Source organism: Thamnophis sirtalis, unplaced genomic scaffold (assembly GCF_051295495.1).
Source record: "Thamnophis sirtalis isolate CommonGarterSnake01/CBP01778 unplaced genomic scaffold, rThaSir2_p1.2 scaffold_3, whole genome shotgun sequence".
NCBI lineage: Eukaryota > Metazoa > Chordata > Lepidosauria > Squamata > Natricidae > Thamnophis > Thamnophis sirtalis.
This window is the reverse complement of record NW_028261383.1, coordinates 57,113,324-57,125,890: the sequence shown is the minus strand read 5'-3', so window position 1 is coordinate 57,125,890 and position 12,567 is coordinate 57,113,324. Positions and strand designations below refer to the sequence as shown.

Here is a 12,567-nt window from a genome sequence, read left to right as displayed (position 1 = left end):
TTTTCCTCCCAAAAATTTGGCTAACGTTCCATCAATCAGGCTGGGGGGGCAAAATTCATACCCCTCAGACAGGGTCCGCAACTTGGGAGTCCTCCTGGATCCACAGTTGAGTTTTGACCACCATTTGTCTGCTGTGACCAGGGGGGCATTTGCCCAGGTTCGCCTGGTGCGCCAGTTGCGGCCCTACCTGAACCGGGAGGCTCTCACAACAGTCACTCGAGCCCTTGTGATCTCTAGGCTGGAATACTGCAATGTGCTCTACATGGGGCTGCCCTTGAAGAGCATCCGGCGACTTCAGCTAGTTCAGAATGCGGCCGCGCGAGTGATCATGGACGCACCACGGTTCGCCCATATAACACCGATCCTCAGTGAGCTGCGCTGGCTACCTGTTGATCGTCGGGTGCACTTCAAGGTCTTACTTACCACCTATAAAGCGCTCCATGGTAGTGGATCTGGCTATCTGAGAGACCGCCTCCTGCCAATTACCTCCCTGCGTCCCATCAGATCGCACAGAGTAGGCCTCCTCCGAATTCCATCCGCCAGTCAGTGCCGACTGGCGACTACGCGGAGGAGAGCCTTCTCAGTTGCAGCTCCGACACTATGGAACAACCTCCCCGTGGAGATCCGTACCCTCACCACAGTCCAGGCCTTCCGCACAGCCCTCAAGATCTGGCTATCCCGTCAGGCCTGGGGATAGGATTATTCTCACCCCGCCCGAATGTTGAGTGAATGTTGTGTTTTTATGGTTAATTTCTTTTATTCACGTTTCTTTTTCTTTTAAGTCTTGTCTTGCACTCCCTTCCCCCCATTGTTGTAAGCCGCCCTGAGTCCCCTCAGGGAAAAGGGCGGCATATAAATGTTCAATAAAATCTAAAATCTAAATCTATTCACTTTTTCCTCTAAAAAGCTCTTTGTATCATTCACTTCCCATTGAATTCTCACATTATCCATTGGGGGTAAGCTAGATTGAAAGATGATTATCAGTCAAAGTTCATCCCGTTGAATTTTGTGGCACAGATAAATATGAAGCTGTATTTCTCCATCTTATTAACATTCCATTGACAGATGATTGAGTAATAATATAACCTTTTAGTATTATATGAATAGTTATCAAGAAGGGTCTTTGATCCGAATCTCGGGATGAGTGTGCTATATTTTTTAATAAGAAAAGCTGGCTTTTTTATTCAGTTAACTTGTAGATAATTATGAAATATAAATATCATCTAGAACACAGGCTCTGTTCTGGTTAAGCACTTTAAATTAGAATGGAATAAAATGGAATGGAGTGGAACGGAATACAATAGAAATAGAAATAGAATATAAAGTTTATTTTCACTTTAAATGTACACTTACCAGCATACATTAAAATGAAATTTCTTTGCATCCAGCTCTCCTGTATAGTAGATTAAACTGACTTTATGCCATTTTCTGCTGTCAGTATTAATAGTTGAATTGAATTGAATTGAATTTATTATATTTCTATGCCGCCCTTTTCCCTGAAGGGACTCAGGGCAGCTCACAACCCAAGTCGGGGGGGGGGGGAGGGGATAGGGGATACAAATAGGGAAAAAGACATGGACAAACAATACCACAATTTAAAACAACTCAACAGGCACACCATTTGAGCGGGGACAGGAACTCATCAGCTCCAGGCCTGTCGGAACAGCCAGGTTTTAAGGGCTTTGCGGAAAGCCTGGAGGGTGGTGAGGGTCTGAATCTCCATGGGGAGCTCGTTCCAGAGGGCCGGAACAGCCACAGAGAAGGCTCTCCTCCGGGTGGTCGCCAATCGGCATTGGCCAGTGGATGGAATTCGGAGGAGGCCTAATCTGTGGGATCTAATCAGTCTATTGGAGGTAATTGGCATCAGGCGGTCTCTCAAGTACAAGTTTTAGTATCAACTGTTGCAATCTGGAGTTGATTGTACTTCAGGACAAACAAACAGAGGTTACAGCAGTGTTTTTGAAATGCTTTAAGAGATGTGGGCTTCAGCTCCTAGGGTTAAAGTTCATACAGCTTAAACTTGCCAAGGAATAAAGAGTTAATTTAATGCCTGATGTGGGATTGCTGAAGGTGTGAAAACACCCAATTGCTCACCCCTGCACCTTTTGAGAGAGTGTAAGGGGCAAAATTAGTATCTTAAACCTTTAGAGATTTTGTTCAGTTTTCCTCTTAAAAGCCCCCCCAAAAAGAGGGGGGAATTATTCAGTGTCTGGGGTTCTCAAGATTTCTGAGGTATCTTAAGCCTCCGTAAAAATATTGTTCCAATTTAAATAATAGATTTGAAATGTTGGGCTGTGATAATCTGAGAGCTGCAAGTGGGGTGCTAGGGGAACTATCTGTGATCATTAGCCATAAATTGCCCTCCTCTGTCTTAAAGTTTTCCGAAGACAAGGTCCATATTGAGATGCATAAATTAATGGTTGTATCAAATGTCCATCTTTTTGGGGGAAATATATATATTTAGACTGTTCTTGTAGTGTATGTATCATGTGACTTTTGAAAGAAAGAGAATGTATTGGATACTGTGTTTCATATGGCTTGTTAAATGCTTGTATGCTGGTAGTAATAATGTTTCTTCATTACATGTTGTAGGGATCACACCTCCTATTATGACAGCCCAAGGACCTTCTGCTCCTGCCTTTGATGTAAACAGTGTGTCTGGTTACGAAGGCACCAAAATTGGGGATGGTAAGTTTGGTGTAGAACTGATGCAAACGATGACATCCTTGGGATTATATATTGAATGTTAAAGTGTCACAAGGCTCTTGTGTTGATTTTGTGGCAGTTAAATTTGCTACTTTGGGGGGGAATTACCATATTATCTGAAAGGAAGATTCCCTGCCCCCAATGATGACATTGCAATAGCACTTAGTCTTTTATACTGCTTTACAGCCCTCTCCAAGTGGTTTACAGAGTCAGCATATTTGCCTCAACAATCTGGTTCCTCATTTTACTGACCTCAGAAGGATGGAAGGCTGAGTCAATGGATCCTGAGGCAGTCAGGATCGAACTGCTGGCAGTCGGCAAAGTTAGCCAGCAATACTGCATTCCAACTACTGTGCCACCATGAATCTTGTTGTCTGAATTGCAAACAGATAAACTTATATTTGTCGAGTGTGGCAATAGCGGCAGATGGAGGTGCAGAAAAAGAGTGAATGAGGAGGATGTAGAAACAATCCATTGTAAATAATGACAGTGACTGGATGGAGCAGAGAGAGGAGAGGTTGCTCCCATTTCTTTGAAGGAAACAAGGGCAAGTTTACTCATACTATCCTGCTCTTACAACTTGCAGTCACTTTGGGTAGCAAGATTGGTGGCTCATATATTTAATAAATAAAATAAACATGCAGGTGGAGAGAGTGAAAGTCCACAATATAAAGCTTCCCAGTTATGAACATTCTCCAGAGAGTTAGCATTTTCAAATCAATCATACACAGCACTTCCATGGACTTAGAGCAGTGGTGAAATTCAATTTTTTTTTTACTACCAGTTCTATGGGTGTGGCTTCTTGGGCGTGGCAGGGAAACGATACTGCAAAATCCCCATTCCCACCCCACTCCAGGGGAAGGATATTGCAAAATTTCCATTCCCACCCCACTCTGGGTCCAGCCAGAGGTGGTATTTGCCAGTTCTCCAAACTAATCAAAATTTTTGCTACCGGTGCTCCAGAACCTGTTGAATTTCACCCCTGACTTTGAGGCATTCCCTTGCAGATTTTCATTCCCAACATGGAGGCCACTGAGATATCGGTCTGTTTGTACGGGACTTAAAATCTTAAGTGGGGAGAGCCGCTGAACACGGTGGGACTTACAACAGAGGAGAATTGCATAACTTTACTCTTTTGTAAATAGAAAGAAAAAAGAAAAAAATACATAGGTCTGTTTTCTGTATCCAAATGATACATTGGCCAGCTGCTCGACATCACCTGTTGCTTGTATTTGGTAACAGTCTGTAATGAAACAAATTATAGGTTACACTGTAAACAGGGGCATCACAGGATATTTACTGGAGAATAAGAGCCTTGAATTTAAGATGACTTACAATAGGATAAGCCATGTTCACTGCCCCTTCGACCACAGACCATTGGCCACTGTTTAATCTGCAACCTCTTTTCTCATCTTTACTCTCCTCTTTTGCAGCAGGACACTATTTCCCTCCTCCACCTGATCCGCTCTCTTATCCGGAACATTTGCCAGCTCAGACAAACTGGAAGTAAGATGGATACTGTTCTTTTAAATCTTCTAAGAATCCATTTTTATTTTGCCTAACTAAGTGGTTATCTGCTGCTTATCTGGAGGAAAGAGAAAAACGAACGTGCAATAGATACACAAGTAGTCCTTTACTTATGACCACAGCTGAGCCCAATATTTCTGTTGCTCAATGAGACAGTTGTTCAGTGAGTTTGGCCCCGTTTTATGACCTTTCTTGCCACAGTTGTTAAGTGAATCACTCCAGTTGTTAACTAAGTACCATGCTTGTTAAGTGACTCTGGTTTCCACACTGACTTTGGTTTGAAGCTCACAACAGTTGATCACATGATCTCAAGACACTGCAACCATCATAAATATGAGCCAGTTGCCAAACATCCAAATTTTGATCAGGCAATGGCCGTAATTGTGAAAAACTATCATAAATCACTTTTTTTTTACAGTGCCGTTGTAACTCTGAACAGTCACTAAACAAAAGGTTGTAAGTCAAGGACTACCTGTAAAGTGAAGTAGATCAAAGCAAGGGATAAGAGCTGCTTCTATTGAGGGAAAGTTATGTTTCTTATTAAATTATGCTTTCCTCAGCATCCGGTGGGCCCATATAGTTCGCGTGGCTTTCATTTACTTGTTTCCAGCATCACCGTTCTTTCCCCCAAAGCTTTCTTTAAATGTAAAAATGATGGGTGGCTACAATTGGTTGCTTTTGGGGAAAAACAGAAGAAGAAGAAAATACTAAAACCCAAAGTCATTGAGACTCTCCGTTTTGTCACTTGACAAATGAGGCTCTGCTACCGAGTGTGCCCACAGGGACTTTTCATTTTGTGGGAGAATCCATAGAGGCTCTAAAAATTCTGACCATGCCCAACAACTCAAAAGGTAGCATGTCCCGGTCTTGGAGGAGTATTTGAAGCTAGCCTTGTGATTTATGCTCACTGTCTCCGTTGCTTTTGCTTGTGCTACAGTATTCCTGCTATTTCGGAAGACGAAGCCAAAGACGCGTTTATCGAGTACGCTGAAAGCAAGTGCTGCTACAGCAAGAATCCGGCCAAAGAGTTGATGTTTCAGGATCTCCTAGCACTGAATACCTACAGAGTAAGCAGAATATAGCATTAGCATGTGTGTGCATGCAATAAACTGTATGTAAAGCCATGCACAGGTAGTCCTTGACCTACCACCATTTGTTTAGTGACTCTTTGAAGTTACAACAGCACTGAAAATAGCGACATATGACCATTTTTCTCATTTATGACCATTGCAGCATCATGTGATCTGAATTTGGACATTTGGCAACTGGCATGTATTCATGAAGGTTGCAGTGCCCTGAGGTCACACAATCCCCTTTTGCAACCTTTGCACAAGCAATGACAAAGCGTAGATTCATTTAACAACTGTGTTATTAACTTAACAGCGGCAATGATTCACTTAACACATTGTGGCAAGAAAGGCTGTAAAATGGGGCAAAACTCACTTAAGAACAGTCTTGCTTAGTAACAGAAAATTGAGGTCCACATATATTGTATTTGGATTGGGGTGAAATCTAGCAGGTTCTGACAGGTTCTGGAGAACTGGTAGCGGAAATTTTGAGTAGTTCAGAGAACTGGTAAATGTCACCTCTGGCTGGCCCTAGAGTGGGGTGGGAATGGAGATTTTGTAGTATCCTTCCCCTGGCACGCCCACCAAGCCACGGCTATAGAACCGGTAGTAAAACAAATCGAATTTCACCACTGATTTGGACTATATGCTGCATAAAGACCTTGGTTAGAAATGTAGCTCACAAGCTTAATTAAATAACGAAATTTTTTTACAAGAAAAGTGGTTTACATCTGTAGGTAAACTCATGTCTTTAGCCCCAACTTTTTCCAATAAGATTGTAATATTTCTAATATATGCAGGGAAAGGTTTGATGAGCCATTGCCACTCACTTGTTCTGCAATAAGGCAAATTGATCTGTTTAGTAAACTGAACCAAGAAGCCCCCCTGATGTTCTTGATTTTATCACACACAGTTTACTTGCAAATGTTTATATTGTGTCTATTGATTTGAATACACTCAGAAAGATTTGCAGTTTTCTTTTGTAAAGAGTATAAGGCAATTCACATTGAATATTTTAAAGTGCAATAACATCAGCAGTTCATACAAAACAATATGCAATTTCAGGATGAAATGGTTTAAGAAAGGACATGTAGAAAATATGGAAAGTATACAGGTTTCTCTATTTGAAAGTGCCACAGGTTTTCAATAGTCCACCTGAAGTTAATCCAACAAGAGAATAATTAAATCAGGAGTGATAACAGAGTACATTCTTTCTCCAGTTACTATCCACCTTATTGAAGATATCCAGGGAAGATTACAATATTTACAATATACAGTTTGCGTATATTCAACCGAGGGGTAGTAATTGATGAGAAGTTTCATTTTCCACAAATTTATTCAGTGGTCTTAGATGAGACTATAGTTAAACTTCCATCTTCTGTTCTGAATTCAAGGTGTGACAAAACACAGGCAAGTGACAAAACATAGTGCAAACACTGTGTCACATTGCACATTTTTGTCATTTTGGCATCATGGAGAGAAATGGACACCTATCTGTAACCCTGGGAGAATAATACTTGGTGTAGTGATAACTATAAAAAAAACCCTGAAGGAATGGGGAGAATGTTAAGTAGACTGTCAGTTCTGTTCAGATATGGTTTGTGTTTCTTTTATGGTGCTTGCTGCTTTTTTCCCTTTTTTCCCCTCCTTGCTCCTTTTCTTACCTATTTACTTTTTTTCCATAAAATATCAGTGGTGAAGAGAGAATCAATCAGGAAATAAGTGATTGGAAAGAGAATAGAAACTGGCAGCTTGATAATTCACTGTGGGAACACAAGCGCATAACATGTGATGCCCAGTTGGACTGAGAAAGTCATCTGTTGCTCAGTGTCTTATGTACTGAGTTGTATATGTGTAAGAGACCAGGAAGGGAAGAGAAACAGAAACTTCATGAAATCAGTTAACTTGTTGGCACTTTGTAACTTAGCTCAATTGTGGAGAAATTGTACATATGATTGTATAATATAGAACATAATTTTCATTTGGTGGATTGAATTGAAGTCAGTGGATATGGGCCACATGTCTTCCTTGTCAGCAGCTGTGGGGCCATAATTAATACTCTCTTGTGCTAAAATGCTTGGAAATTCCTGGAAGTATCTCCACAAATCAACCATCAATAGACACACTGAGATATATTCCCTTTACATACTATGTTAAGGCGTGACCCGTCAAAAGCGCGGACGACAAAAGCGCGATCGACAAAATCGCGCCTTTGACGTCATCATAGCGCGACAAAAAAGATCGAAAAATTCAAATAAAAATTAATAAAAATTAAATTAAAGCAAGCCGATTCACATAAAGGTAAGGGTTAGGTTTAGGGTTAGGTTTAGGGTTAGGTTAAGGGTTAGGGTTAGCTTTAGAGCGTTAGCGTTAGCGTTAGGGTTAGGTTAAGGGTTAGCGTTAGGTTTTTCGTTACTTTAACGGTTAGGTTTAGGGTTAGGTTTAGGGTTAGGTTAAGAGTTAGGTTTAGGGTTAGGTTTAGGGTTAGGTTTGGGGGGCTTAGGGTAAGGTTTTCGCTTTATTTTTACATTTTTCGAACTTTTTCGTCGCGCTGTGATGACGTCACAGCGCGCTTTTGTCGAGCGCGATTTTGTCCTACGCGCTTTTGTGGTGGAACCATGTTAAGGATACAATCAAAAATCAGGGAAGGAAACAAACAGCCTAGAACACCTGTCCAACAGCCAAATCCAGATAAAGAGGAAACCACACTAGGAAAACACAGAAAGAAGAATACTTTAGCTGGCAAGAGAACCTCCTACCCATGTTTTCCCCAAAATAAGACCGGGTCTTATTTTATTTTAGATCGCAGGGCTTGTTTTTTGGGGGGAGTATCTTATTGTTTTTCCATGTACAGGAGGCTCACTTCTTGCTTGTGGCCGGGTAGGAGGCCGCACGTTGTGCCAGTGCCACTGCCACAGGGCAGGAGAGAGTGGAGCTGCCCATGTGCCCCACACTGGCTTCCCTCAAGGCCCCTGCAGCCAGGCCATCCATGCCCCGACACCTGCCTCGCCTTGTGGCTGCAGCACTGGAGCGCCACTCAGGCTTCTGTTCCATTGCAGCTGCAAGCAAGCAGAAGTGGGCCAGCAGCCATGTGGGCTCCTGCTGCACATGGCTACTAGTGCTTCCGCTGTGACGCAGGTATTGGGGCATGGATGGCCTGGCTGCGGGGGCCTTGAAGTAAGTCAGTGCAGGGCACGTTGGGCAGCTACACCACCCCCTTGTTTCACCTCGTGGCTATGCCACTGCAAGCAACCACACGGAGTGGGCCAGTGCTGGCTGTGTAGCCTCTTAAATAGGGCTTATTTTGGGCTAGGGCTTATGTTAGGTGCACACATAAAAGCATGCTAGGTCTTATTTTCAGGATACGTCTTGTTTTTAGGGAAACATATAAACAACAGCAAAACCTGCCTTCCCTTACATTGATGATATTACCTAGCCTTGTAATGGAATGTGTGCGAGCTCACAAAACCCCAAGAAACCAGAACCAGTAGCTTCTAATATCCTAGTTATGTGGACTAACTCAGAATTTTAAACTGGCAGTTTTGATCATTGTGATAAGTTGTTTCTTTATTATGTATAAAGATATTGGGGTCTTCTCTGCACTCCATGGCTGCATGTTTGATAATATTTCTTAGAGATTTCTGTTAATCTGCTACTTTTTGACACTAAGCTGTAGTATTTATATTTATTGAATTTTTTAGTATTACTTGGAGACTTTCACAGAATCAAGGTCTTCATCATGGAAAACCATACCATATAAAGGTAAGTGTTGCTATGCTATAGTAGAACTTTGATTTTGCTGCCCCAATACATTGTATGTTTGTCTTCAAATTTGTATTCCTCCTGGTAGTTTTTGGGAGGTCATAGGGATGGCATAAGAGCCGTTGTGGCGTAGTGGTTAGAGTGCAGTACTGCAGGCTACTTCTGCTGATCAATTGCTGCCTGCAGTTCGGCAGATCGAATCTCGCCAGGCTCAAGGTTGACTCAGCCTTCCATCCTTCTGAGGTGGGTAAAATGAGGACTCAGATTGTTGGGGGCAATATGCTGACTCTGTGAATGGCCTGTAAAGCGGAATATAAGTTTAAGTGCTATTTCTATTGTATTAAGCTTCATATGGGATTCAGATTCCATACTGGAGACATCTTGCTTCACCCATCATCAATTCTCATTGTATCATGTCACATTCAATTTTGTTCTAATAGTCAGACCTATTTATAGATTATTTTTTTAACAGCTATGTGGAGAATAGAGACATGCTTCATCCTATAAGTTACTGTATTTTTTGGAGTATAAGACGCACTTTTTTCCTCAAAAAAGAGGCTGAAAATCTGGGTGCGTCTTATACACCGAATACAACATTTTTTTGCCTCCTGAACCCCCGCCCCTTAACCAAAATGGCCGTGCATAGCCTTATGGAGGCTTTCAGAGAGCTCCTGGGGGCTGGGAAGGGCAAAAATGAGGAAACAATGGGCCGTTTTTTGCTCCCCCCAGCCCCCAGCAGCACTCTATACGCCTCCATAAGGCTATGCATGCATTTCTTTTGACAAAAATCGGGCCTGTTTTCACGAAAAATGGGCTGGTTTTTGTTCATTCTCTCCTCCCAGGAGCACTCTGCAAGGCCCCCCCCCCCAACAAGGCTATTCATGCCTTTTTTGGGAAAAAATGGGCCCTTTTCGTGAAAAACGGACCGTTTTGAGGAGGTTTGAAGAGTGAAAAACTTTTTTTTTCTTTTGGAAAGCTCTTTGATTGATGAGAATTACATTGATCAAGTGCTGTGCCAGCAGAAAGACCTACCTATCTACTGTATTTCTCTCTATCTCTATTTCTCTCTCTCTCTCTACCTACCTACCTACCTACACACACTCTCTCTCCCTCCCTCCCTACCTACTGTATTTCTCTCTCTCTCTATTTCTCTCTCTCTTTATCTACCTACCTAACTACTCTCTCTCTCCCTACCTATCTACTGTATTTCTCTCTCTCTATCCCTTTATCTACCTACCTACCTACCTACCTAACTACTCTCTCCCTCTCTCTCTCTATTTCTCTCTCTATCCCACTACCTACCAACCTACCTGCTCTGTCTCCCTACCTATCTACTGTATTTCTCTCTCTCTTTCTTTCTATTTCTCTCTCTCCCTCTCCCTACTTACCTACCTACGCTCTATCTCTGTTTCTCTCTCTCTCTCTCTCCCTTTACCTACCTACCTAACTAACTATTCTCTCTCTCTCCCTACCTACCTACTGTATTTCTCTCTCTTTCTTTCCCTGTCTATCCCTCTATCTACCTACCTACTTTTTAAAAATTTGCCTCTTCAAAACCTTGGTGCGTCTTATACTCCAGTGCATCTTATACTCTGAAAAATACGGTATGTGTGTGAGGATAGTTTCTGTATTCATGGAGTGTTCTGTATTCCAGGGCTCTATATATGCTTGATTCAGTACACTGGGAAACCATGGCTATAAAAGAGTCTCTTACCTCAGTTTGAGGAGGATCTGAGGATAACAAAACCATAGGATGAAGCTAGTATACTTGTCCTCACTTTCAAACTTTAGTAGTTAACTTCTGCCATGAGAAAGGATGATGGATGTGGCTTTACAACACCAGTCAAGATTAATGTGAGTTTAGGAAATTAATGATCTATTTACACCACTACAAAAATTTATTAATTTAGACACGGTAATGCATTTTGTGATTTATGCAGCAAAAGGGCTGCTTAAGAATTCCACTAGTATAATGAACTGTATAATTTGTTGAGTTCCTTGGAAGGGAGATTTTTTAAAATACTTAAATATTAACTCACTTCTATAGGTAGGATGAAATATATGAACTGCATGACATTCAGGCTTTTATTTGCTTTCTCAGAAAAATGGGCTTCTTTTTGCTATTATTACTATTTTATATACTGCCTTTCAGCCCTAGGGAACTGTTTTAAGAAAATAAACACAGTATTAAAAAATGGTGAGAATTTCAATGTTCAGAATTCTCTAACCAACATGATAAGTTTTCGGGATTGAAGTCCACAAATGGAGAGCATCCAGGTTAAAAAGGCAGTGATCTGCTTACCTAGTTGAGTAATGAAATGTTTGAAAGCGGATAACCCAGCTCAAGAGAGCACTAAGGATTCCACAGTTCATCCTTGAGTTACATATATTCCCTTCTATTGAAATTAAATACATTAAGTCCCAAGCTATGCTTCTGAAATGTTTGTGTGCGAGATAGAATATTATGACATTGTCCAATCATCCTTGCCTTCGATCAGGAGAACCTGTTGATTCTGCTATGTATGGTGCAGCTCCTTCTCCCTGGGACATGAGAGTTGAAGTTCCTATAATGTTCAAAGACAACATCGTAAAACTTAAAGTGCCTCACACATCAACAGTAAAGGTACAGAAAGCAAAAATAAGATAACGTTCTAGTTGCCAGGACCTCCCTCCCTCTTTCTGTCTCTTCAGTACAATTCTGTTCTTTGCTTTACATTATTTATTCATTTGAACAATACAAACTGCATTGCATTATGTAGAGCTTGGTTTGGGAGGTGTATATGTGGACAGAATTGCAACCTTAATTGTGAAGCTCCTGCTGCTTTTCTGAAAGAAGGTCAATAGCGATCACCGACTTTGCACTCTAGTTCACACTTAGATTAAAGTGAGACATCAATGGAGATTTCTTTGGGGTTGACTGAAGAAAGTAATTGGAGCATCTATAAGCAAGCCTGTTTTGGGAGTGCTGCGGGTGCTTAAATAGCCATTTTGCCTAATTTTCTTTCTATCTTAGAAAAGAGGCAGGTGGTTAAAGTCATCCAAGTTCTGCATTCAGACATGCTTCATATTAAACAAAGCCTGAGCGGAGCAATGTAATAGATATGCTGTTCATGGGAGATGCCAGTAGGCCAGTGGTGGGATTCAAAAATTTTTACTACCAGTTGTGTGGGCTTGGTGGGCTTGGCAGGGGATGGATACTGTAAAATCTCCATTCCCTCCCCACTCCATGGGAAGGATACTGCAAACTCCCCATTTCCTCCCCATCAGCTGGGACTTGGGAGGCAGAGAATAGATGGGAGTGGGGCCAGTGAGAGGTGGTATTTACTGGTTCTCTGAACTACTCAAGAATTCTGCTACTGGTTCCCCAGAACTGATCAGAACCTGCTGAATACTGCAGAGGTTTGAAGCTCAAACACAGGCTTAGGTAACCACAACATACAAACTGTCTTGTTTTCTCCTCACTGTTAGATTGTGATAGGTAGTTAGGTTGTTAGATTGATTGGCA

General features: G+C 41.7%; 1 protein-coding gene across 3 annotated transcripts in view; it reads left to right on the top strand.

Annotated features, from left to right (window-relative positions):
- The window catches only part of LOC106553488 (protein SSUH2 homolog), a 50,017-nt gene that overhangs the window by 13,029 nt on the left and 24,421 nt on the right, over window positions 1-12,567 (top strand). For all 3 annotated transcript variants that reach the window (XM_087708916.1, XM_087708917.1, XM_087708918.1), the window contains 5 exons: window positions 2,593-2,688; window positions 4,140-4,212; window positions 5,171-5,300; window positions 9,002-9,062; window positions 11,561-11,685. In XM_087708916.1, coding sequence (XP_087565042.1) covers window positions 2,593-2,688; window positions 4,140-4,212; window positions 5,171-5,300; window positions 9,002-9,062; window positions 11,561-11,685 — 485 coding nt within the window. The remainder of the gene's footprint in view (window positions 1-2,592; window positions 2,689-4,139; window positions 4,213-5,170; window positions 5,301-9,001; window positions 9,063-11,560; window positions 11,686-12,567) is intronic.